General features: G+C 41.8%; 1 protein-coding gene across 4 annotated transcripts; it reads right to left on the reverse strand.

Moving 5' to 3' along the window:
- Positions 1 to 1893: 1893 nt before the first annotated feature.
- On the reverse strand, positions 1894 to 27402 carry LOC141746750 (merlin-like). 4 transcript variants are annotated; one of them, XM_074595819.1, is made up of 20 exons: positions 26577 to 27402; positions 26067 to 26173; positions 22745 to 22993; positions 21134 to 21251; positions 18966 to 19091; positions 18484 to 18606; positions 14727 to 14810; positions 13887 to 13955; positions 13584 to 13666; positions 12263 to 12338; positions 11678 to 11815; positions 9874 to 9948; positions 8980 to 9093; positions 8424 to 8546; positions 7621 to 7838; positions 6618 to 6720; positions 5700 to 5827; positions 4967 to 5117; positions 4054 to 4275; positions 1900 to 3039 (listed from the first exon to the last, which is right to left on the reverse strand). In XM_074595819.1, the coding sequence occupies exons 3-20, from the start codon at positions 22750 to 22752 to the stop codon at positions 3004 to 3006; spliced, it is 1995 nt and encodes a 664-aa protein (XP_074451920.1). In that variant the 5' UTR covers positions 22753 to 22993; positions 26067 to 26173; positions 26577 to 27402; the 3' UTR covers positions 1900 to 3003. The 4 variants fall into 4 exon arrangements, with proteins under 4 accessions (XP_074451921.1, XP_074451920.1, XP_074451919.1 ...); XM_074595820.1 differs by having other exon boundaries at positions 1894 to 3039; positions 4066 to 4275; positions 26067 to 27402; XM_074595818.1 differs by having other exon boundaries at positions 26067 to 27402.
- Between the last annotated feature and the right edge of the window lie 3 nt (positions 27403 to 27405).

The following is a 27405-nucleotide window of genomic DNA, read 5'->3' on the forward strand; positions in this document are numbered from 1 at the left end:
TGTTCTTTGCTCCTCGCAGTGACCCTTGTAGACTGTTCTCAGGCCTCTCTCACCCTCTTTAGACTCACACCACAATCCTTCCACGCTCTGCAAATTTAACAAGCCTATGCTTGTTTCAAATAGCATTAATAAAAATATCACATAGCACCGGACCTGTGGGGTCCCACATGCTTCTGGCAGTTATGGACAAAATCCACTCAATAAGGCCATTTTCACAGTCTGATGATGACAATGATGTGTCAGAACCATTACAGGATTTTTTTTGGTAATATGGGGAGCTAGCTCATACCCATGGGACTAAGCTGGGCAATAATCACTTCTCAGAGTATAGTGCTTGCACATTTTGAATCCCCATCAAAAATTATGTCAAGTTAAACTCCAGGAAGAGAATACAAGCAAGTACAGGCTAGTGTGGGAACACAGAAATTGGCAGCGATTCCCAAGGAGCAATGCAGGGTTTCTGAGCCAGGTCTTTCTGAGAGCACGTCTAAGCTGTGCGGCAGAGCGGTATTGCAGCACCATCTGCTGACTGCTGCCCGCAGGTCCACAGGGCTTCACCATAGCTCTCTGTCGGGCCTCGAACGTTCAAAGATGCCAACAGCATCATCAGACAAATACCTTGCTCTTTACGGTGACAAATCTTGCAATTACTGATTAGAACATGACATCTGCGTTCTCTTCCCTGCTTTGGGGAAACCTTCTCATACTTTCTTCAACGGAAAGACAATCTCACATCCTCCTCAATGTATCTGTAGCTGCCTGTTTTAAAAAGCGGTCAATACTGCAAGTGAGCATGAGCCTCAGCTGCACTAACATGCAAAGTTTAATTGCTACAAATATTTATTTAGGTTTTAAGCAAACTAATACCCAAGTGGCACTTCTCTTTACAGTGCCCTCCCAGCAACAGCCTGGTACATCCAACTTCATCCCTGCTTGAGCAAGCATTTCTCCAGCAGATCCCAGCTCCTCTTGTCCCATCTCATCTTTCACACACCCATACAAGTATGCAGGAAAATGGTGCTCCACGCGAACAATGCACAGCAAGAATACCTGCAAGCCAGCAGACTGAGAACAGCTTGTGTGGATAAACTTCCTTTTTAAACTGGCAGCAGTGTGACCCTGTCCGTTTCTTCACTGTCATATACAGGAACTAGTCCAAAGAAATAAATCAATCATGTGGAACAGTTCTCCTCTGATACGCCTTATATCATGATGCAGCCCAGATATGACAGCAAGAGGAAACCTCAGCACATGGGCAGAATGAAAGTACAAGGTTAGTTACCTGTGGCACAACGTACACAAAAAAGAGGAAACAGGAAAAGAAAAATGAGGGAAATCCCAGCACTCCTCCCCACCCCCAAATCCAAGAATGCCATGTCCAGAGTTGTTTTGTACTGTTTTCCTCTAGAACTATTTCCTATCTCACCACCATCCAAGTCCTGGCCAGTGCCACCCACCCAACCCTGGGACCTCGACAGCATCTGCCTCTTCAGTCTGACACCTCCAACAGCTTCTCCATTCACACACAAGGCTTTTCCCAGACAGATCAGAAACTGTGCACATAATAGCCAACAGTTCGCAAACAACTATCAGACAGAGCTGTGAAGAGAATTAACACTCTCCCTTCCCTCCGCACACCAGAGGCAGCAACTGCTCTCGAGGCTGGGAAAACGACGACACCAGGACGCCACTGCAGATCACTGTTATGTGCATCTTGCCGTGTAACTGTCGTGACTTGTAAAAGTCTGAGACCAGAGCTGGCTACCGGCGCTGCTCCCCACTGCGCCCTCAGCCTGCTGCAGATGCATACAGAGGAGATTTGTGTATTTGGTCTTAGAACTTGCCTTGTTAATGTTGTTGTAATATTGACACAACATTCAGTTCACAGCTGTTACTAGCAAGTGGAAATTGAAGCTTTTTATTGAATGTATTTTTTTTTAATCTTAGCTTTTAGAAAAAGATATTTAACATTAATATTTTTTACATCATATCACATGCTCAACTGTGCTACTACTTCAGCTACAGCTGCATATTGTCTGCTTTCCCAGAAGTCCTCAGACTGAAGATTTATGGTGAAACAGACACTTAAACACACACAAAACCAGAAAATACAAGTAGGTTTTACTGATGAGGCAGACAATTCACTGCATGCACCTCTCCACGAGAAACAAGTCCAACTTTAGCAGACACCAACAGCGTCCTTTGTCTTTGTCTAATTTGGAACCTGTGTTACACAGAACTAGGAAACAAGTTGATGTATGCAAAGTTTGCTGGAGCAGCAAAAGCAACAGAAAGTGCTTGCTCTAGTGAGAAACTGTGAAGAGAACAGAAGCTTTGCATTCCAAACAAAGGATTCCCCCAGGAGTGAGAGGTATTTGAAGATGTCCACTTCTACACCTGGAATTAAAAGCTGAGATTTCTCACAGAGAAATGCAAATCAATCAAGCAAACCAAGAAATGTTTAGGGAGAAAAAGGAAAACATTTGGCAGGCAAACACTAAAGATGTTGAGCAGCTCTGTGGGAGTCATATCCCATGGACCGAACAAAAACAATAATTAGTCTCTTGTGTAGGTAAACACCAAGCTCATGTTTTTTTTTCTCATCCCAAACATCTCCTGGACGCTTGCTGCCTAGCATCCTTTCTACAAAAGCAGAGTACCATCCTGATAAGTCAGTATGTAAAAACACACCTGGGGGAGGAAGGTTTAGCAAAGTATGAAGTGTTTCCTCAAAAGTGCATAAGTAGTAAACAACACTCCTCTGGGTTTGTATGCTTACCATCGTACCCAAAGGCATTTCCCATTTTACACTGGCAGTTTTAGCGCTCCCAGCTTGGAAGTGCTTGGAAGCTGAATGGCACCGCTCTAACTACAGTACCGTGTCTCTCATCCCCGTGTCTGTCAGCAGACACAACTGCACACGTGTCCTCGTGTAGGTGCATTTTGCAGCAGCCAAAAAAAAGGCCACCAGGTTCTACCAGTCTGGTAAGGGAACAAGAGGCTTCAAATGTAGATCACATCCGAGTCATGCTGCTGAACCTAAAAGCAAATCAAATAAGAAAAATTAGTTTTGCCCTGAACTCCTCTTAAAGGAGAGTAACTGCCTTTGGTCCTGTCCTTCCTTTACCTCTGACTCTGCAGCCTTTTGCAAGATGATCTGCAACAGTTTTTATTTCTTTCTTAAGACAAACATATTTACCTCACCCCTGCTATTTGGATTAGGTTAGTCTTAAAAGTTGCTTCTGTTACTTGCATTAGAAAGAGCTGCTTTCTCATCTGTTGCTACACTCAGTTGTGTTCCTTCTAGTTCTAAGCATACAACCCTGATGATTCAGGTCTTGAATGTTCTATACTAGAGCCTCTAACCGATTCTAACACCCCTCAGTTTTGTTTATACAAACTGCAGCAAATACATCAAGCTTTCTTTATTCCTAATACCTTGCCCCTTAGTATTGCCTAGAGAAAGCTTATTTCCTTCACACTGTTCAAGACCACATGCCCTTACAGTTCTTCCTGAATGCATGCTAGATTCTCTATTTTAGTGAAATTTAGAAGTAGGTTGTTTTTTCATAAGACCCAGCTCATTAGCTCTTCAGAACTCTGACAGGGAACGCACTGGAAGAGAACTGAACTGTTGGAAATCCAGGCATTTATTAGTACGTTACCGCCTGCCCCTTCAAACCAGAAGACAGGCACAGTTATGTTTTAAGCTCTCTATACCTGGGAGCACATTCTTATTTCCAAACCCAGATGATACAAGTAAAATTTAACACAGACCATCCTCCCGCAGACGGGCACCTCTGTTTCATTTACCAAGGCTCACAGCTTTGCATTCCAGCTCAGCTCACAAGTGAGAAAAAACAAGTGGCCTCAAGTTATAAACAGTGCCGAACGGTGCACCAACGCAGGGTCTCCAAACTCATGCAACAGCCAGGCATTGCCTCATCATTTGAGAGGCTGTGACAGAGCTGGACAAAACAGGTCCCTAAAGCCAGACATTCTTTACCTCTCTGAACTCTGAACTTTTTAGTCAATATTTGGGAATTTACTTACAAATCTGATTACCTTTATAATCTGTTTTCTGGTTCGTGTGCCCGCACTGTTGGCAGCCATGGAATTTGCTTGAGAAGATGACTTTTCCACTGTCGGTGTGTGTTGAGTTTTGTTGGTACAAGGCCAGCTGCCCATAGTATTTAACGAGTAAGCAGGAAAAGGTCTTTGAAGATTTATATCTAATGAATCTCCCATTTCAAAGGTTTTCATCCATGACGGGGTCTTTAAAAGAAAAGAACACATGGAAATTTAATGCTCTCTCTATATATCAACACTCATTAAGCCAAAAAAGAACATCAGATGCATAGTCAGAAAATAAAGGCCATCGACCCTCATAATTTTTCCAAGCCTCCCTTCTCTCTCTAAAAACATTGACTCGGAGCCACTTCTGCTACACATGGAACAACCTGGAAAGACAAAATCAGCCCTATTCTTGCACTGATTCAGGAAGAGGCTGGAGTGTTTATATAAATAATAAGAAATCTATGACAAAAATCTGGGTTTAGTGCCTCACTGCCTTAAAAAAATACATCAAGACTTTTATGACTTTTAGCAACCATAAAGCATGTGAATCAGAATGTGATGCAAACTCTGAGGAACCACATTTAAATGTGTTACTAAGTTACAAGAATTTAATTTGCTCCAAGACCTTAAACCCTTACTGTGATTTCATAATCTGTAAAATAAAATGATTATTTTTTGCTTACAGTACCGGTATTGCACCCAGGAAAAAACTTCTTAGATTTTGTTTTGACATGAATTTTCCTTGTCTGTGTTCATGCTTTAAATATTTTACTATCAAGGGTACTAAACCATGTGCCTTGAACTGGAATACAGCAATTACCTTTGGCACACCCACACAATTCTTTTACAGTTTTTGCTGAAACAAGTGGCAGGTATTTAGGGTACATACATTTCCTAAGGAGCGATCCAAGGATCCCAGTACTTCATTCCAATGAGAGTAAAGCCCAGACTGTTTTTCTTCTAGTTTCAAAGCATGAATTTCAGACTTCAGTTCTTTCAGTCGATCTTCGAATTTTCTGCTCTTTTCTAAGTAGTCCAGCCTGTAGTCCACACATTGGAGGCAAAAAGCTTATTGGCATGACACATATCAAGTGTGTGTGGAAGGAGGAGAGAGGAAGTTCTTTGTTTCATTTTGGTTTATTGATAGCTAAAGTGAAGTCTGGCACATGTCAGCCTGTCTCCCCTGACCCAGTGAAAAGGAGGGTCACTTCCACCCTTCAGCATTCACACATTAACTTTTTACCAAGCATTCCCTTCCCGAGCAAGAGAGAAAAAGCCTCTCGATGTATTATACCAGAGCAATACCACACTTCAACACTGGAGGGAAACTTCTGTCCTCTAACATGATGTTACTCAGGCAAAGCACCCTGCCCCTGACAAAGTGCTCTCCAAGACACAAGGGCTCTGGACTTGTCACGGCTTGATGCCACCGCAACACTCTTCCTCTGTGTAAATAACTAGTCTTACACGGACACAATCCACACCTCCAGCCGTATGTACAAGTAGGAGGCCATCCTGAGTTGTTAAAAGGATGAACTGTGATTCCCAGACATTTTTTTTTTCTTTTCTGTACTTTCCATGATAAACACTCTTGTTTATTTACACCATAAGCATACTGATACCTCTCTCTCTCTATCTCAAAGGATAGTCTCTTGAGGTCAATGTCTTTCAAATCCAGCTTTATGGATCCTTTGTCAAAGTTGGCATCTCTGGTGTCAGTTGGCGCGTATTGTGGGTACTTGGCCATGTGCTGAAAGAGGCAACACACGCACTATCAGTAAGATCTGACTGTTTGATTTTGGGTTTATCTCTCCAGCTTCTGCAAGAATGCCATGCTGAGCTACATGATCTTTGAGGTCCCTTCCAACCTAAACCATTCTATGATTCTATGATTTCGCAAGCTACCCACGGATTCTGAGACACACAGATGCTCCTGCAGGCCTTCCCCTCTACCCAAGTGGCCCCAGATGAACTGCTGAAGTCCACAACCCACCCTCTGCCCCAATCCAAGGGCAGAGAAGTATCCTGGCTGCAATGTTCCCATCTATTTCAGCAGAGAATGGAAATCCATTCTCAGCAAGACTGGAGCAGAAGAGGGAGTTGGGGCAGACAGCCTTAGCTCTGCCTTCTTGCTGGAGACAGCTTCATCTGCTTTGCCTAAAGACACTCATGGGCAATTCGCATGCCAGGATAACAGAGCTGGCTCAGTACAGCCACCTCAACAAAGCACCGCCTGACTGAGATGGCACAGAGTCAGCATTAGGCATAAACGCAGGCAAGACAATCTCTGTTCCCTAAGTCCCAACACCAGTCCCGTTTTTTTACTTTTGTCTCCCCTTTCTTATCATCCTGACTCACTGCCCCGAACAAATACAACCTCCATCCTAGCTGCAGCATTTAAGCACCAGTTGGTCCTATAGTGTTTGTCCCCCAGGTGCATGCAGATATGCCACTACTCAGCTTGATGCGGACTATAAAAATGCAATAAATGTCTGACTATCTCTGAAGATGAAGTGGTGCCCAGTAGAGCAGAAACTTACAGGACAGTTAAGCCTGGTTATGTCTAAGAGTTTCTGCTTTGCTTTCCGTTCAGCCTCTCTGGCTTCATGCAGATCTTGTTTCAGGTGCTCTGCTTCCTTGGCTCTGTAAGACAAATATCCTGACGTGAACGGCTGATGATTTCCAGTATACAGCAACACATGGATTTCAGAGCTACACACCTCACTAGCTTCCGGAGAACAAGATCCATTACTGGGAGTGATTCCTTTACCCAAAGATACTTGGTGGAAGGATAGCCACATGGAGAACTGGTCACAGCATGAACACATGCTTTCAAAGACAATCCTTCACAAACTGGCTGAATTAACATGTTTTTCCTACTCCTAATTTCCATGGGCTCAGTTCTGACCTGCTGATACAGATTCTCCAGGCTGTCAGAGATCCTCCCTGAGGTGGGGAGAGGTGCAACATATCTGCTCTTTGTTTTGGCAAGCATTTTGGCAGTATCCTAAAACAAGCAGAAGGCCCTTAATAGCAAGGTTGAACATCCTCTGTCAACACTGGTCTGCTCTGCATCTTCAGGCAGCACAGTGTTAGGGAACACGCAGATGCTTATACAGTGGTTTATATTCCAAGGGAGTTTACCTGGTTTACACTTCTCGAAGATCTGAAAGGGATACGAGACCATCACTTGCTACTAATGAATGAAAACATTCTTGTAACTCACAGCGTATAGATTGGTAAATTTAGATAGCTAGGTAGCCAGTGCTCCTTTGATAACGTGAAATAGAAAATGCTTCTGCATTCTGTATCTTTAATACTAAACAACTCTAAAGCCTTGCATCTGATCCCCTGTAAACATCTTGACCTGTATCACAACCACTGGTACCAGGTGGAACAAACAAGATGCAAGAAGGCTTAGTCACTCTGAAGTGTTGCTTCAGGAACAATCCCTCCCTTCCAGGCTTAGCTCTGAAAAAAGCAGCACTCTCTCCACCCAGGCATCCCAGTAGAGACCCACAACCCCACTCAAGCAAATCTAACCTCCGGTCAGACTCCTTCACCAGCTTCACTGCTATCAGCTCTGCCTCACGCATCTTTTGCTCCATCAGGCGTTTTTCTTCCTTGGTTTTCAGAGCTGTGATCTCCAGCCTCTGTCGCTCTTGCTCAGCTTCTGCAGCATTCTGGGCCAGCAGTTTTGCCTCCTCTTCTGCAATCTGAGCTTTCTCAGCCAGCAACTCTGCTGCTTCCTGGGATCGGAGCTAAGAAGAAACAATTTTTCTTAGTTACCCTGTCTAGCATCTACAAAATCACCCCTGCAGACAGTCAGGAAGAGGACACCTTTTCACAAAAAGTCAAGTGATAAAAATAGTATTCCTTAAACTAAAAAGTACAGTAAACATAACTGTAGGGCCTGATGTTCCTCCTCTCCTCCAGAATTGCCTAACTTCCTTCCTACCTCTCACTTCTACGAAGCAAGGAGACACATTTGCTTAGAGTTGGACAAAAACATAACCAAAAACTGAAGTTGGCCCCTTCAGCTGCCAGCATATCATGCCCCTTTCTCCCAATTTCAGCTCCAAGGTTGCTTCCTTTCTTCCCTCTTTGCCTGAGGAAAGCACTGTGAACCAAATACAGGGAGTGAATGGCTCACAGCAAATGGAGATTATGGCAGATCGGAGTTTTCCCAGGTATTCCAGCATGCCCTCTCCACCAGTGGTCAGAAACTCTTCAGGCTGTCTGAGCTATAATTCTTGGTGTCTCACATGAGCTATAAGAAAAAAAAATGCTTCCAAAACAAGAAATCCCATCAGGCACTAGAATATTCAAACTAATGTGCTACTCACCAGGGCCTCGTTGGCCTGCCTGGCTTCGTCTTCCAGCTGGAAAAGACGCCTTTCCAGCTCTTCTTTGGCTCGCTCAGCTTCTTCTCGGAGCTGCTTCTCCCTGGCCAGCCTTTGATTCTCCATCTGGAAACAGAATGCACAATACCACGTCTGTGGGTTTGCAGCAGAATCTCATCTGGGCCTGAGGCAGCACAGCAAATGAATCTAAGCTTGCTGTCTAGCTGCTGGACTGATATTCACCAGAGATGCAATGCTGAAGCTGCTTGCACTTTGCAGCACTGAACTCCTCTAACAGGTAATACGTGTTGTTTCAGACTGCTGGAAGAGCACTTGAATCCATCTGTCATGTACCCCAAATCTTTGCGATCACCTATTCAGTTTCACAAACATCACTTACATCTTCAGATGCTCCATACATACTAGAGCTGTTCCCACATTCAATCCTGGTGCACTTTCTCACCTCCCACGCACATATTGATGCAATGCATGGACAGCAGGGGCACCAGCTGGAATAACAATCAGTGTTTTCAACAACAGAGGAGCAGAAAGAATTTACCTTTTTTCTAGCTTTTTCTTCCCTGGCTTGTGCCTTCATTTGCTGGATCTCTATTGAGTCCACTTTTCTTCTCCTCATAAATAGATCATGGTTTCCAATGCACAACTGCAAAATCTGTATAGGAAAAGCAAAGCAAATGCTGTTTTGATGTATTTGTGCCCCAGACAGAGGGATAACAGCCCCGCACTGGCCTCAGGGCAGAAGCTGACAATTCTGACTCCAGCACAAGTGCTGGCAGTTTCTTCCTTTCCAAGAAAATCAGTGCCTAGGGCAGACTCATACCCAGGTACATAGTAGTTGAGAAAAGTTCCTAACAGGATGAGGGGTTCCTTCTGTCCTTCATCCCACTCTGGTTCCACTTTCCTCAACAAGAACAGGCAATAGATCTTGGCCAAGAGTACACAAGACGTAGCTGTGGGAATGGTCACCTGTGGTGGCCCCTCCACAAGCTCACTGAGAAGTGACCCGGCCCCTAGGGTTGTGTTAGGAAGCGATCAGTGATGATACAATTAGCCAGTTGATTAGGTCCCTGCCTTGTTACTTCTCCCAGAAAAGGAGAGGCAGTAACTGATTAAGAACCCACAGCAGCCACGCAGCCAGATGCTGCAGTGGCTCTGCACCTTTCCATATGCTACATCCTCCCCTTCCAGCACCTGGATTTCCCTTTGTGATTTGGACCTTCTTTCACATCTCACTTTCCACCCATCATTCCCCTTCCCAGAGAGGACAAACATATGCACCCTGACTTCCCAGACAGAACAAATCCTCAGGAAAACACATGCTGACACTCAATGCTCCCTGGCCTCCCCATAGGTTTTACAAACAAAATTCCTCACTCGGGTATCAGTCAGTATTATTAGGCTCAGTTTTAAAGAAGGAAAACAGGACACTTACCAGTTTGTTCACTTTGAGTTGAGAGGAAAAGAACTTGAAGACTTCTGCTTTTTTGTCAAGAGGTTTAATAGTTAACTATACAGGCAAAAGAAAAAAAGAAAGGAAACAGTGAGGAGGAAAACCAAAGCTGAATCTATTAATACTAATGCAAACTTTAGCCCATCTTCACTTCTCTCCAGGGAAGCAGTGATTTATGCCACAAATGTGGCAAGAGTGATGCAAGAACGTTTTGCTCAAAAGCATCAGAACCAGGGCTGCTGTTACACAGGTTGCTCATCTGCTCTGCTCCTGTAGCAGGCTGTTAGAAGATAAAGTCTCCCACAGACCCAACCCGGTGCCAGTTTGGATGGTGGTTTTCATAGTAACACCATCTGGGCATTGCAAACTATACTAAGAGCACTGGAACAAGCACTGGTTATCAGGAAACCAGAATACATTACTAATCCCCAGAAGTCAGAGAGATGTCAAACACCACTCTGGATACCAGTCACCGCAGGTGTAAACAAAATGTATCAAGGGCCTGAAGGACTTGTTCTTCTGACCATCAGATAAGAGTCCTGGAGCTCCTGCTTTCTCACGTTTTCAGTCCTGTCTCCAAAGCTGTTTCCAGAGGACACGAAGGGCTTTCATGCTGCCAGGTCAGTACACACTGTTTTGCTTCATGTGTTGTGCTCAGTTTGGCTGCACAACAAAAATATGGCTCCATTCTTTAAGATCCTGTTTTCTATGACTCATGGGTTAGCTAGCACTCTGTTCCCATAATTCATTTGCAACGCACTGTATAATTTCAGGCCATCTGAGTCACCAAGATCATAATGTCCTACAGCTTGTTTCACCCCGTCGGTAACAACGGGTTGAAGGTACTGACTTGTGAGGAGCAGGGCTGTGAATGTGTCACTGAATATAGTGGAGCTTTAATATAGGGCTGCTCAATTTCCCAACGATAGGGAGTTAAAGCAGTTTATTCACAGACCGGGGGGGAAATTTAGTGTCATGCAAGGACCAAAAACTTTTTGGAGGCAGAACTCCTGTGGACTGTCCTGCCTGATTTAGAGTCTGGACAGCAAATCTCATCCTCAATGTTTTTCAAAAGGCCCACAGAAAATGGAACAGGCTGTGCTGTCCTTTGGCTGACAAATTCCAGGTATTCCAGTATCAATGCAGTTTTTCTGGTTTTGTTTTTCTGATTATAGCCTCCCATGTAGCCACATGATTTATAATGAGACTAAATTTCACCCACTCCCCACTGTACTTTGTGCAAGTAAAAGATGGGCTCTGAAATCCCAGTGAAGTTGCAATGGTAGGGCTGTGCTGGACTGAAATCAGGCACTGACGGACTGGCAGAATTCAGGCAGAAAAACATGTACATCTCCCTGCATGTCTCCTCTCGCCAGCGTGCCTCATCTACAAGGACAGCTTCTGCATATGAAAATGGCATTAAGTCTTTACAGATCATCTAATTCCTGCTAAGATAACTGAAGCAGCTAGTCACGGTGGCACTCATAATATCTTTTTCGGAGATCAACATGCTTGTTTTGCAAAGGACAAGCAGCAGGGAAGGAACCAGAACAGTGGGCTCCACAAGTCTGGAGAGCTCAGAGCAGCCTCTGGCTCCTAGGGGAACCGAGGTTACACAGCACATCTGAGAGGCAGGTCTGTTATTTTTAGTTTTGTAACAAAGCTCCCTAGGATTTTCCCCTTCTCCCCCAAATTATTTAAACAGAGATAGCTTTCAGCCTGTTCCAAGAATCCCAGTCCACACCCATGCCCATATAAAAAGAATAATATACCAAAGCCATCATACCTCTTTCTCACTATAGGAAATGTTTCTGATAGCACTCCACTCAAACGACTTATTTGGAGAGAACCTGTTGTTAATGCTGTAGATATGAATACCTTTGGCATCAACTCCAAGTAGGAGATCCGTATGGTTTTTATTTTGCTAAAAAACAACAGATAGCAGTAATAGCCATTTATGGTGACATTAAAAAAAACACAGACGAGAACCACACTTATTCTAATGCATTGATATTTATCTGTATTTTTCAGAAATTGATACTTCCATTAAATTTATGAATGTTGTCACTGCTAGCTAATAAACCCAGAGCTCTAGGTTGACTATAGCCGCTCCAACTTTTAGATATTCTCCCCTCTTTCCTATTGCACACCTGGAGCTACTCAAGACCTTCGTCAGATTGTAAAACATTAATCTTAACTGGTTTATTCACCTACTCATTCAGTAGGCTAGTCAACCAAGTCAGGACAATCAGTATGCATCCCACCATCAGCAGAGAAAAGCAGAAGTCCTAGTTCTAGACTCCCCGGAGGATTTTAAAAGGACAGTGCCATCATCTACAGCAATTGAAAATTGCTAAAACAAAGCACTTACAGCAATAGGAAAATAATTGACACCATACATTTCCAAGTCTTGGGCAATTTTCAGGTAGTTCATCTCAGCTTCATCCCTAGGGAATAAGGCCATGATTATACTTGGAGATCCCTTACCAACCTTTCTGTCCTAGCTGACTACGTTTCCCACTTAGAAAAGAACAGGCAACCTGGTTCTTTGTACTTTCTTTAATTTTGCCACCTTACTATCAACAATAGAAAAAGGATAATAAAAACAGTATTTCTGCAGAATGAAGACAGTAAAACTGTACCTATTTTGAATCATGTACAGTGCAATCTTTATTAAAATTTGAGTCCAGTCTTATCCTTGCGTTAGTTTTGCCACTCCATCATTATTACATCTTGGAGACATACCCTACCATTGTTTTCCATTACATGAGGATATTTCCTTCAGGAAGTAGGATTCATGGAGAAAAGATTCCTAAAAAATTCTAAACAGAGCTTTGGGTGGGGCCAAAGAAGGGTGAGAAACTCTCCACCCACCATTCTTCTCCCTTCAAGGTGAGGCACCAGTAAGTCTTGAGGAAAAGATGCAGTAAAAATAGCGCTAAGAGGCATCTAGAACAGCCAAAGAAAAATTGAACTGAAATATTAGGAACGGCTCCCTCTGGGTGCCAACAGCTCCTGCTTCTTGTTTAACTGAATTTCCAGACATGCGGAATGTGTTTGAAGTAGCTGAATGTCCACATAGACTAGCATCAAAACTCAGTCCTGGGACTACAATGCCATGTCTTCACTTTTTTGATTCCTTGCTAAGTATGGTGATACCCTTTTGAGCCATGATTTTCACAAGGTATAAAACATATCAGACTCCCTTTTATTCTAGGGAGAGACTGGCATCATATGGCTCCAGAAAGGCAGCTGCCACATGGGGCAGACACAGCAGCAACTCCAGGTAGCTAACAGCCTTAAATGAAAAGACTAATCTCTCAGGGCAAACCCCAAATTCAACACAGCTCAGACTTTCTGCAGAAACTTCTCTCTGCTGGTATACACGGACTCTGATGAGACAGGACTCTTATGTTTGATATGTTAGCTCACGAAACTCTGCAAGAGCTCTCAGCTTCATTGTTCACTTCAAAGCAAGTCCGGTTTACAAGCACTTGGAGCCCTACACAAGACACTTTTTACCCCAGATGAGTGGGTCTTTTTATCCTTAGTTATAAATTAACCTGTTAACATCACAGCTTGTAAGCCAGTATTTCTTTGCTCACTCTACAAAAGCCAAACTTCACTGAAGACAGCAAATAACCAGTTAATGAAATGTATGGGATTTCCAAAGAATGAAATGATTTCCATACCTGGCGATACCCCTGTGCTCAGCATACCAAGCAGTAATCTTTTCTTCCCACATCTCTGCTGTCAGCTGATACTGCCTGAGGACCTACAGGGAAAGGAAGGAGTTTGGTTTCCTTTGAAGATACAAATACATGTGCTGCCTCTCCCAAGTACCGTGAATGCAGCAACGCAGTTCACAGCTCGGTCATTTTGCCAAGTTCAGGGCAAACGCGAACAGCTTCTAATGCTCTGGTTAATCCCTCAGCAATATCTGTGCTGCAAAGAGTAGATTCAAAGATATGGTTTTATACAGAATAACGACTTACCCTTTTGGGTAAAAGTTCATCATGGGCTAGAAAGCCTGGCTCATGAAAATTTGGGTCGTAGTCACCATACTGTCCCAAGAAAAGAAACGAAACTTCAGTTTGATGCAATTGCTCGAGACAGATTTTGCTTTGCTTCTCCTGTATACAGGGTAACACATAATAAACAGGCTCCCCTCATCTGTTGTCCATGGAAGTTAATTCCAGCCTTTGTGCTATGCACATGGCTCCAGTACAGCCACTAAGGTGGCCTGTAACTCTAGACTTCAGCCCTAGCAGCTCTCAGCAACTGCAGATATGAAGGCATATCCCATGGCTTCGTACCGTTCTCTGAACTACAGGCTACATTCAGGAGTATAAGCTCCCCTACTCCTACAGCCTTCTGCATATAGGCTGGGCTGCTGCAGAGATCCAGCCCTGCTAAGAGTTTGTGTTCACCTCCTGCTATTGTAGATGTGTGGGTCTCGGTAGCACAGAGTGAACGGTGTTCTGAGAGATACTAAAAAACATCATGTCCTTCCATTGTGAGCTCTCGTATCAGCACCTGCTGTATCCCTGGACATTTTTTAAAACAGGAACAATTTCTAGCTGGGAGAAAGATTACGTTAAGATGTTAGGTCCAAAGAAATCCCCTAAGTTGTGAAAGCATAGTATATAATACCAAAATCCTTGCAGTGGCATCTCATGCTTATTTTTCTAGCTGCATCTATACCTCACAGGATGACCTACTTCTTTAATAGCAGATTTTAACACTGCTGTATTTTACATAACACCACGTGTAATGTATTGGTTAAAAAGAGAAGAAAAATCAATAATAAAAAAAGAGGACTTCTGTGCACAAACCTTGGCCTGAACAGCATAAGAAGCCAGTAAAACGGTTGCTTCTGGAGAACAATAGATTTCCTCATCCAGTATTTGTTTCTTAACCTAAATCAAGAGAAAAAGGGGGCAAGTTAAAGAAGCTCAAAGTCAGGACTTATGTCAGGCTTGAAAAGAAACTAGACATGCCCAGACTATAAGTTGGCACCAAACACCACCATTATGAGTTAACAGCAGCAACAATAAAAAGGCATTCAGAAACACAGGAAGCCTTTACTTAGCATCACAATTAACGAAAAAAATCCCAACTTTTGAAAGTTATAGTATCTTAATTCTAAGTTCATAGAAATGCCAGTTGACTATCCCCACACGTTCATATAAGGAGTGCTGAAAAAGAATGGGTTATAAAACATGAGGTTAACTGTCTGCATGTCATTCCTTTTAACAATTCTTCTTTTTCTTCCTGCTTTGGAAAAGTTAGCTTTACAACATGTAAAACATCACATTTTCGGTTGGAAGGGATCTCTGGAGGCCATCTAGTCAAAGCAGGGTTCAACTAGACCAGACTGCTCAGGACTATCCAGCTAATATGGCCAAGGACAGAGACATACTGAAAACCATAATAGTATGTTCTCAAGCTTTCCAGAATGAGAGAATAAAGGAGACCCCACAAAGGGAAGCTGACTAATAGAGCACTTTATTCAATTACAGTGGTCTAAGTACAACAAAAACATAGGGGGTTAAAAATAAAAGCTTAATATAAATGGTAGAGTGTCTTTTAAGGTACTTTCCGTTTTAATAATCTATGGTGCTATCAAGATCAGAGGTGTAATAGTTTGTAAGATGTTGCTTGATTTTAAATCAGTTGGGTAATTTTTACTTGAAAACCTGAAGAAGGAAGGGGAAATTACTCTTCCCAAATCCTCCTCTCAGGTGTAATGTATTTAACATACTAACAAGCACAAGACAAGAAAATTTTGCATAATGCAGTCTTAAACATTTCCAAAGAGAAAAATTACTTGAGATAGCACTGAGCTATCTTTACAAATATACTTTGGCACTCTAGGTACTGTGAACTGAAATGAACCATAAAGAAAGTTTTTCTTTTAAATTTAGTCTCTGGTGAGCACAATATATGAACCTGAATTACAGTACGGTGAAAATTCTTTCTAAGCTGTTAAAATGGAAAGAATGAAAAGACTTTTCTTCCAAATTGGAAAGCTCCAGCTTTCATACTCCATGGTGTAAATCATACATTTCAGAATTTAGAACAACTTAAGATAAATTCACCATAAGTGTCTGGGTTTTTTTCTGATCAGTTCTTACAAGGACGTTTTGTTATACTTCTTTATGAAGGAGCACATTACCTAATCTTTAAACAGACATTTGGCTTTAGTCATTTACATTTATTCACACATTTTGCAAAAAGCTGTTATGCCACATTAATTTGTAAAGGTCTAAGTAAGTCAGTAGAGCTGAAATCTGTAGGCATCCAGATGTCTGTACATGTTTTTCCTATTAGCATCCAGGTGTGATCTTAAGTTCTTATAGTGAGGAAACTTTGCAAGTTCAAATTTGTTTAAGACTTGTTTTTCTACTTCGGAATGAGGAGAATTTGCTAATTGCATATCTGCTAGTCAAGGCAGGTTCAAGAAGAAAAGAAAAAAAGTTAAAAAAAATCAGGATTAGAAGACTAGGAAAAGAGTTCTCCCCTCTCATTCCTTTCCAAAATTAGCTTAAGAAACAAACTGCCAAGTGGTTAAGGGTTCTGGATGAAGTTCTAGTTAGTATATTAACCCTCGAACAGCAGCATTTTCTCTTTACTTCATTAACACATCCTCCTCAGGGAACAAGTGTATTTACTGTGTTTATTTACAGATGCAGACTGAATGTATTCCATGCACCCAACCTACTTGCACAGACACATACTGCTGAAAGCTACCAGAATAAAGCAATACACCAGAAGGCTGTAATTTGCAGAGGACTCCACAGGAACTCAGCAGAGAAGCTGGATGTCACAGACATTGGAACAAAACAGCTGACCAACAAGTGATAACCCAAAACAAAATGCTTGTATACCTGTTGCTACAGTTACAGCCTGTTGCTGCAGCTATGGAGCCACAGCATGGCTTTTCCTGGCCCATGCATCTTCATTTTGATAACGAAGCACTGTACGCCAAGAATTTGCTCCTTCATCTACTTTTTAATGGAGCTAAGGAAACCCTAACAATTTCTGGAACAAAAGAAAACCAAGTGGCAAATAAGAAAGCTGCCTCTGCAAAGCTACCAGCATCAATGCATATGTGGGGTTAACTTTATTACTTTTACTGGTTTCCATCTAATGGAAATTTGTAAATTTGTAAGAACCACCATGGTGTAAAGACCAAGATGTATTTACACAGCTAACAACTTTGCTCTTGAGCACAGTACTGCTGTCCTGCAGCTCCTCACTAGCTGCCCCTGTGGCAGAGCTGAAACGGGTTCTGCTATCTGTAATGAAGATTTGTCAGGGCTGGGGATTTATTCTGCTAGCATGAGTAGAAGACAACTCAACCAGCTAATCTGACTGGCAGAAGACAGTGTATGCAAGTCCAGGCGTTTCAGAAAAATACCAACACCATAGCAAGGGAACAGCACTTCGCATCCAAGGGCTATCGGACAACATGATGCCTCCAGACTGTCTTTAAAAGGATCACACATTGGGGCAAATCTTCTGAGTCATAGCTGTGTGTGCTGCTGCACTCCTTTTGAAACTTGCTAGGTGAACAAACCTTTATTTCAGAAAGGCTATCAAATTTATGATCTTTTTTCCCCCCTACAATCCCAAATGAACATTTAAGGAGGCCAGGTTAGGGAGTTCTTGTTTTCTAGTGATTATGCCTTCTACAGTTGTACACAACCAGATCTCCCAGAAACCGCCTAGTCTATTTTTAGGAACTTGCAAGTTTTAGTTTCAGGGATAGGCTGTGGTCATAGGTCTTGTTCTTTCTGCAGCTGATATGGGTGAAAAAGCTTATTGTCCCCAACTGCTTATCACCATTCCTTTGCATTTCTCCACCTTCACAACTGCCACCGTAATTGCTTGTGTAGTCACTCCCCACACAGTGCGTACATCTAATAACAGGTCTCTTCTAATTCTGCTCATTTTGAAAGAACTAGGTTAGGGAATGGTCACACAAGAGGTTATACCAGCAGGTCTAAGACAACGATGACAAGGAGCTGTTGAGACTCTCTTCATCCAACTTAGCTGCAGCCAGAGCAGACCAGATGACACAGTCCTCAAGATAACTTCTGAAGCCAATAAAAACAATGGCTTCACTTTATACTTCTCACTACTGACTAGTTAGGGCAAACACCTCACAGTTCTTCAAGCAGTGCCAGCCTTGCATGGATTTTTTTTTTTCCGCCCCAACACATGCTATAGGAGCAAAACAAGTCTGGAGTATCAAGATGTGGAATTATCACCCCAACTGCTAGGCGTAAAAGTCATTTTACATGAAGCTACAGGTTTCAGCAATTTACCTCACATTCCTTGCACAAACAGTAAGAGAAGCCATCAAGAGAACAAAACCCTGCAGAAGGCAAACAACATTCGGCTTACCAGTACACAAAATCACAGTCAGGAGAGATGTTTGTATTTCATAAAAATGAGATCTTTACAGACACTGATACAGCTGAAGCAGAATCATTCTGAGACTAACAACTGCCAACAAGATCAAAGACAAAACAAAAGGACTGGGGTAAATACAGAGGGAATTCATAGCTAAAAACTGTTCCTGACCTGAAGGAAGAATAAATGCTGGGTAATTTCCTGTAATAGTTCCTCTTCTACTTTCTCTGGGTAGAATTTAGCCAAAAAATGAAAGCTAATGGGATCTTCTTTAGGGATTTCTTGATCTAAAACCTGTTTAAAGATAAAATCAGGAGCAAAAATAGCACATAAGTGTCTCAAAATAGTATTCCAGAGGCTAATCAGAAAGCAGACATAATCTACTTAAAGCAGACTTTCCATATTTTAGAAGGACGGGCAGTGCTGAGCTTTAATCTAATAGCAATCAGTGCATACAGTGGCGATCAGCGTGGGATACTTAAGGCCAAATGCATTAGAAGCAATCAGACCAAATAAAACAAACTTTAGTCTTAAAACAATGATACCATCTAAAACTATGAGTTGTCATGTAACACATTCCTTTAGCTCCTGCGCTAAAAAAAGTAAATCTTTAAGTAGAAAATTACTATGCTGTTATTTTTTGTTTCCTATACCTTTTTGTCCATCTTTAACCAGGTGCACATTCCTTTTATCGTGTACTGCAAGCCAAAAAACCAAGTCTCCCTTAAACCGAGTGCTCGGCACACCAGATCAAACAAGTCCTTTCCCTTCCACTTCATCTATAAGAAAAAGAAAATTAAGGAAAACAGGTATGTCTTGAATGAATTTGCTACATTTCAGTCAAGCAAACCAGGCTACCATTTGCCTTTCTCCTACGAAGTCTTATTTCAGCTTTAGCTTTCCAATGAAATATGCCTACTGCTGTCTACAGCAAAGGTGCAACAGTCACAATGCACTCCCTCCCTCTTCGTCTCCTCCAGAGAAGCACTCACAGAGCAGCTGTGGTCATTTAACCACAGCACCATGCACTTCATGAGCACAGGGAATGAGGATTGTACTATTGATTTCCTAGGACACAGCAAGGCTTTATTAATACTTGTAAAAATCTTATTCAATAGTTTACACAAATTGGAGAGACTGAGAGGCGGCCAGGGGAAATCAAAGGAGTGTCAGGGCACAGTGCAGAAACGCCAAACAATCAAAGCAAATCTATCTTCCATAAACCTCAGTTATTTCAGTGGCACCAAGCCAAGCCTTTATGCTACTCTGATTTAAACGAACAGGAGCCTGTCTCCTAGAGTAATTTCCTAGCCTTGCTCCGTAGAGAACAGAAACTTTGATTAAAGGTCCCAAAATTCATACACATATGATCTCATTTTTTCACTGAAGAGGCAGCACAACTGCCTCTGTTTCTTCTGTTTGGCTACATGTTAAAAAGATTATTTTGTCTAATTGCATAGGTCAGCCACTAAAAACTTAGTGGCAAACAACAAAACTTTTCAGCAATATTTGGATGGAAAGCAGGAAATCATCCCAGCAAAAGGAGCAATATCTGGGGAGAAGGGAGAGATAGCAAAGGAATACATCAACCTGAATTTGATAACGAAGACTAATATCTGAATCAAGTAACGAGGGGTAACAGGCACAAGCTGGAACATAGGAAGTTCCGATCAGATATGTGAAAAAACTTCTTTATGGTGAGGGTGACAGAGCACTGGAACAGGCTGCCCAGGGAGGTTGTGGAGTCCCCTTCTCCGGAGAATTTCAGGACCCACCTGGATGCAGCCCTGAGTAACGTGCTCTGGGCAATCCCGCTTTAGCAGGGGAGTTAGACTAGATGATCTCTAGAGGTCCCTTCCAACTATGAAAAATCCCGTGATTTCATGAAATTTTCAAATCCTTTATTTTCACAACTCTGCAAGTATTCTAGATCATTGTGACTGCTTGTGACTAATCAATTCTGTGTCTGAGACCTATTAAATGAAATACTAAATGCCCCACAAGATAGTCAAGTCTCTCTTTAGACTTGCCGGTCCCATTGGACCTAAGTTTTCTAATTTCTCTTCTCAAAATAACTCTATGTCTGTCTTTGCTTTTGCTGGATGATTAGGAATTAATCAGGCACAGTTCTGTCTCCTCAACAGTGCAGCCCAATTAATTTAGCAATTGATCACTTGCTATATTTGTTTTCTCCCATATTTTTCCAGTCATGATTTCTCTAGCCAATTTACTAAATAGACCTAACTAATAGGAGAAAAACTAGCTTTTTCATTTGATCATTTTTCTCTTCTGTCCAGAGATGTAAACCAGCCATTATAACTAAAGAAATAAACTACAGTTTACAAATGGCAAATCAAATCACATTTGAAAAGAATGTCCCAGACCAACTGAGCACAAAAGTACCATTTTACAAATTATTTTATAAGCAACACCTTAGAACAGCTCTGACCAGGCTTCTTTATCCAAGCCAGCAGTGTCCTAGAGCCGTGTCACTTACAAAAAAAAAAGAACTTTGTGGAGAAGTAGGTATACTTACAAACAGGCCCTGTATCATGGGCTGGAATGCTTATGAAGAAAGCAGGCCTGCTGCTAATTTATCTGTGTCACAGTCAAATGAATTTCATGGAAACAGCTTTAATTCCGAATAGTCAGAGTTGTTTAACAGAAGAATGCAACTGAGCCTAAGTAATCCACTGTTTATAAAAATAATAGATCAGTTTTAAGACCATCCATGAACTGATAATCTGAACTTTTCAAATTTATGTCTTGTTAATACAAAGATCAATCTCCATCTTTCTAGCATTCTGCTCAGGACTCTTACCTCACAGCTGAACTCCATTTCAGCATCCACTGTTATAATTTTGACTTTAAAAGTCTTCGGTTGTTTCTTCTTCAGGCCTCGGATGGACATATTTTTTAGTTTATGAGGATAGCCACACCTGAAATCAAACATGCATTACATTTAGGGCTGGAAATTCAGTAACGTGTTCTTGGTTAGATTCCAAAGTAGGAGCAGTCCAAACTTGCAGAATAAAGTCATCTTTAAATATGCATTTTTGTGTCCAAGCCCATAAGAAAGGATGTTGAAACAAAACATTTAGTTTACTCCTTAAAAAAAAAAATCGGTTGCTCCAAAATCTCGTTCCTGTCTTTCCTCTCAGACTTTGGAAAATGCTGGGTTCCTGGAGTACTAGAAAGAGCTCCATTCAGACCTCACATTGCAGGATCCAGGGCCCTGCCTCTCACTACAGCTGAGGATGTCTAGGGAACCTCCAAGCCAGTCCTCATGCTCCACACAATCAGCCGCATCCATGGAATCCAGCCCTCTCTTGCAACAAAACGCTGCAATGGATGAATGTTTACAGTTTCATAAAGGTAATACCTGGCTTTTGAATAATGCCAACAGAAATATGACATTCCTCATCCCTTTTACACATCCGAGCAAAATTTCCTTTCACAGTAAAGGCCTCTGCAGTTTGTACCAACACTAAATGCACCAGCGGAGGCTCCACTTGTAAAACACAGTGGAAAGTTACATCACGCAGCAAAACGTTGTGATACCAAATCCAACTCAATCTTTTCCAGCAGTTATGGCTCGTTTAAGCAACTAACTTACTGAGTTTCTTTACAAAATTACATCTTAACTCCCTGAAATGATACAAATGCCAAGAATATATGCAGTGAAATTAAGCTGGATTTACCCCGTTCTTTTGGGCATACTAACTCACAATGATGAAAGCTATTCAGAACACAATTTTTTCCAGTGGAGTTCTTGAGGTGAAATGAATTTAATTTTATAGAAACCTAGAGAAAATTCCTTCACAAATCTTCTATTCTAAATGTGATTGACTGCATGCCATCACGAAAATTGATGAGACATGCTATTTCCACCGCCATGAGGGTTCTGTGGATACTATTCAAACCAAATGTTGAAAGTTGGGGTTAAATGATGGTGTGAATCTGCACTAAGCAGTTCTCATGTTTATTCCTAAGCATGGGAAATCAGCCTGTAAAGTTTTCTTCTTGTTTTTACTTTATAAAATTAACAGCTCAGACTTGCACAACCTAGTTAGTATCTGTGAACTATATAGGTCAAAAAGAGACTGAGGCATTCTTGGTTTCCTACAATATAAGACTATTACAGTGTGGCAGACTTCCAATCTCTCCTTAAGGAATTCCAAAATAAAGTTCTAGTTTATACTGAAAAGTTCCATTTGCCTGTACCGTCCAGGATTTTATAAAATTCTTGTTCCCTTCTTTGCTTCTGCTGAGCAGTAAATGAGCTTGCAAACATACTGATTATTTTCCATTTCCTTTGTTTGTGCCCCTCATCCAAAAATTTCAAGTAGCTAAATAGGAAGTAAAATGTATATGGAAGTTTTTCTTTTCAAATTGTAGGGAAGCTGAGGCAGAGAACAAATGAGTTAGTTACCAAATCATATGGACATCAGCAGCAAAGTTGCGAACAAGTACTTGAGACAACTCAGAGTGGGGAAGAAAAGCTCAGGAGGAAATTCATCTTTCTGACACCATCGAGACCAGTTGAGGAGTCCTCTCCCTCCAGTTGGCTCTGATGAAGCTTCTGCTGAAGTCTTGTTCGTTTTGGGGCAACACACTTCAGGAAAGATAATGGGCTAACTGGAGAGAATCCAAAGGAGAGATCCAAGGGCTAGAAAATAATCTGTGGTAAAATGAAAGTACTGGTTAGTACAGAGAAGGGACAAGTGTGGTAAGACACTATAATGTCTGTTCTTCATGACCACAGTGGTTCAGACAAGGAATAATGGGCTTAATTAAATTGCAGACACATTGCACACAGAAAAATTCACTAACAATAAGAATATCATAATGCTGGAAAAGCGTAGGATGGAATTTCTATCTTTCTGAACTTCTATCCAAAACAGTGTGACAGTATCTACTCCCACCTCAAGAATGGCATTTTCCCAAGTGGTCCTTCTGCTGGTGCCTGCCACTAGTGCTAGGAGAGGCCAGTTCACCCTGCCAAGAATCAGTGCCAGCCAGGGTGCTTCGGGGACAGGCATAGCCAGAGCCCAAATCCAGTCACCCCCTGGGTACCCGCCTGTCCTCAGGGAGTATCTTTTTAGAGGAGTGAAAAACAGCTCTTGACACAGAGTGCTTTCCTCTATAATTTAGGCAACACCTCAGTGCACACTGAGCAGAGCTCAAGTCCTTTCTATTTAGCATAGAAAAGTGTTTTCAATTAAGGGGAAAGGAATATTTAAAAACCAGAAAATGACCATAATAGTACAGTGTAATGTGACCACAGTAGCATTGAAAAGGAGAGCATCATGTGAAGGCATCCAAAACAGCAGTAATTATTCCAGTATTTTTTTTTATCTCTAATCTGCAAGTTGCAACACAGCTAACAGCAAAATTATATTTCAGCCTGTTATATTCCAGAGGTCTTTCCTGTCTAGTTTTCTTCAAAACGCAGGATCTACTGTAAATAATCATACCATTGGACACAGCACTTAAAGCGTGAGGACTACAAACTACTGCACAATACTGGAAACTACCCCTTCTTCTATTAGTTCTAGAAGAAACACCAATGGCTGAGACAAAGGAGAAAAAAGCTTCATAATTCATTTTTAATAGGTAATTTGAAACGGCCAATTGAATTAAACAGGAACTTGGAGTTAGGGCCAGTACAGAACATTCTCAAAGTTTCATATGGAAAACACTGAACAGATAAAATCGAACAACTGCAGAAGAATGTAATAATTTTCTCAAAATATGACAAAAACACCAGAGCCCTTCATTTTTACTTTGAAGTTCTTTCTTTTTTCTTGTATAACCTGGTTGAAATGACAATGTAATTTGTTCAACATTTCCAATAGCATTTTTTTTTCCTTTCCAGAATTTTTATTCCATGGAAAAGTACATTCTGACTCACAGTGAAAAGACATTTTTGAATATCAAATTTTCCCAAGCAATGTAAACTGCATTTTAATCAACAGCACTGGTAAAGAAACGGAAAAGATTTTCACACTGCATGTCAGATAAATGGCATGTCAGATACTGACAACATAAGCAAAAGCACTTAACAGTCAAGTTTGTAGAAAAATAACTTTTTCAAATAAGAGAAATCTTGCTGAATGAGACAATCTGTGTTTGCAATCTTTTGTTTAAATGCAAAAGCAATCCATTCTCTAGATCCCTGCTAGTAACAACATTTAACTGTGAATCATGTGCAATGTGTTTCAAGATAGAGTTTCTGTCATTGAGTTCCAGTGATTTATTTCTGCAGTTGCCAGAGGAGTCCAAGCTCAATACCCAGAAGCAGCAAAAAGCGATAGATCAGAGTATGTCATAACCTCACCAAGTAACACATTAATCCAAAATAGGGTGGGGTGATAAAAGATTCCTGTCCAGCCAGAATCTGGGAACAGATAGTTCAGAAGCTGTGAATGTTCACAGCTTCTCCTGCACCTTATAAAAACCAACAGAAAGATGATAAAAACTTTGCTTGATGAGGGGAACAGAAATGCAGTGATGAGGAATATAGTTTGCAGGAACTAAACGGTCCTGACTCTGCCTTTTCGGCATGTTCATGTCCAAGATGAAAGAACTGACATCCACCAGCTCTGGCTGGATTATAGTCTTCTCCCTTCTTGACAATGAGAAACTAGTGCCTAAGCAAAACTGGGAACAGCAGGGACTAGCAAGAAGAACTGGCAAGGCGACTCTTGCAAGGACTGATGCTTATCTATATCACAGCACTGGATGGGCAGTGTTACACCACTGCGTTGCACATTTTATTGAAATGGGAAATAAGCCACACATCAGATACCACTTACAGTATTAACTGAAAAGTACAAATAGAAAGAAAATTAAATCAGCATTCCCCCCACAAAAGCTCAATAATCCGCCAAAATTCAGTACATTAGACAGACAGAGAAACACCTCAATGAACAAGCTGCCGTTAACCTTCCCAAGAGTGACAGTACAATTAACTTTCAGTTTGGCATTTCCAAGGTGAATGGGTGGTTTGCAGGGTATAAAGATTTCCCTTCCCATAGCACTTCCTCTGTGACAACTGTACATGAGCTATTACCATCCAGTCACACTTTGGTCAGCCACACTCAAGTGAAAAAGCATCTGTTTTCATACACACAAAAAAGCCAGCAGCACTTTCTAAGGTGAGACCTCCTTAGCCTCAGCTGCAGACAGGCTAGGAATTAACAGCAATTGTGAGACCCCTCTCATACCCCAAAAGCAGTCCACCCTTAAGGATCATCAACTGCACTATCTGCTAGCAAAAGCCTTACGCAAGCTGGCAATATAAAACCCTTGGGAGTGCAGTGCGTTTCTTTAGAAACAAGGCTTGGGAAGTACTTTAAGAGCCACCAATAGAAGATACTTGAAGCATCAACTGCAAAAGTACATTAACATAGACACTACTACAATTTGAAAGTCTCACATCATTGCTGAAATATTTACTGCAATTCTTAATCGCAAATTCCCCTGACTCATTATGTTTCTCCCAGTTCCTGAATTTCTGCACTTAAGCTAAGAAATTAATGCAAGCAATTTGAATGCAGACAATACAGGAAAGCGTTGTTGGCTTTTTACAGTTGTTGACTCACACTTCTGCCTGTGCTCCCTGCCCTGCCCAAGTAACAATTTAAGCAAAGAATTCACTGTTTTAAAACAGGTCAGCAATATAAAGATTTTTCTTACCTCTCAATCTAAAAAGAAGTTATCTAAAGTCACCAGTTAGAATCAAGACTTACCTCACAGATCATTTTCTGAACAAAGATAAGAAGAAAAAAATTCTTTTTAATCCCAAATTCTGTATTTTTCAGCAGACATCAATATCCAGCCCTCACAAATTCTGCCACTGAAAATAAAATCCAAGAACAACTTTTATACTTGATCCCCTTTCCTTTGTTTCCTATGAACTGCGGCATGTTAGCGCCCTCTGAAAAATCAAAGAATTGCTTTCCCAGGTGATATGAGAGACTCTTAACCATTTCCTGCCTGTGCCAGCAAGACTCCTCCCAACTTCTCACCACTGTAATTCAAGCAATAAGGCACTAAAATAAGAGAAGCCCGTGAATCTTGACCAGGATATGTGTAAGAACTGATAATGAACTTCCAGATAACTCCTTTGATAGTATTTGATGTAACTATTTCAACAGTGTCTCCAGCCATACAGAGAACAGCTTGTTCTCACCATACCCAGCCACCTTAAAAAGGGAAGCTACACAGTGTTGTCCTATTAAGTAAATACAATTCCCTACCTGCCCTCTTCCTGTGCTGAGAGATGATGGGACAATAACGCCTAAAGGGAACAAGCCTGAAAAGTGGGCAGCAGCCAAAATACTTGCAAGTGGAAAGAGATAAATGAAGACATTTAAATAAAAAAGGGATAGCCTCAGCCTGAAGTCACATTAACACAGACAAGCTCCATGAGCTGCCAGAAGCACACCACCTCAAAGGCAATGTCAAAGACAAGACTTTTTTTGCCATTACTCAGTTTGCGGGTGTTTTTTTTTTAACCCCTCCTTTTTAGATACAGACTTACAGAATTACAACTTCTACCAGGGTATGGACAAGCAAGGACAACAGACCAGCTCTCACTTCATACGTGTTACAATTATTGCACATTTACACAGAAAACTTTCAAGATTTGGCTCATCTACCTAACAGCAGGTGGAAGGGCACAAACCTACTTCCTATGCAGACAGACCTCAGCGCCATACAGCCGCACAGAGGCTGTGCTGACTGTTTCATCCCCTGAATTCCAGCGTGTAAGATGGCCCCTCAGCGCTCGCACCCCTGCCTCCTCACCTCCTTCCAGCGCCTCCACACCGAGGCCTGCTGCAGATTATGTCCAGCCCTACACCACAACACATTGCTGCTGAAAATAGCACCCAGGCCTGTTCTTTATAGCAAAAATCAGGCCGGATTCAGCTGTGTGAGCCCATAAGGGCCAGAGATAGGGCAAGTCTCCCCACAGACAGCAATTCCTTAAGAGAACACGGCCCAGGCCCACACGACTCCCCCATCTCCCCTGGCCGCAGGCCTAGGCAGGGCCCCCTAGCCCCTTCAGCCTAAGAGAGGGAAAAA

Source organism: Larus michahellis, chromosome 7 (genome assembly GCF_964199755.1).
Source record: "Larus michahellis chromosome 7, bLarMic1.1, whole genome shotgun sequence".
NCBI lineage: Eukaryota > Metazoa > Chordata > Aves > Charadriiformes > Laridae > Larus > Larus michahellis.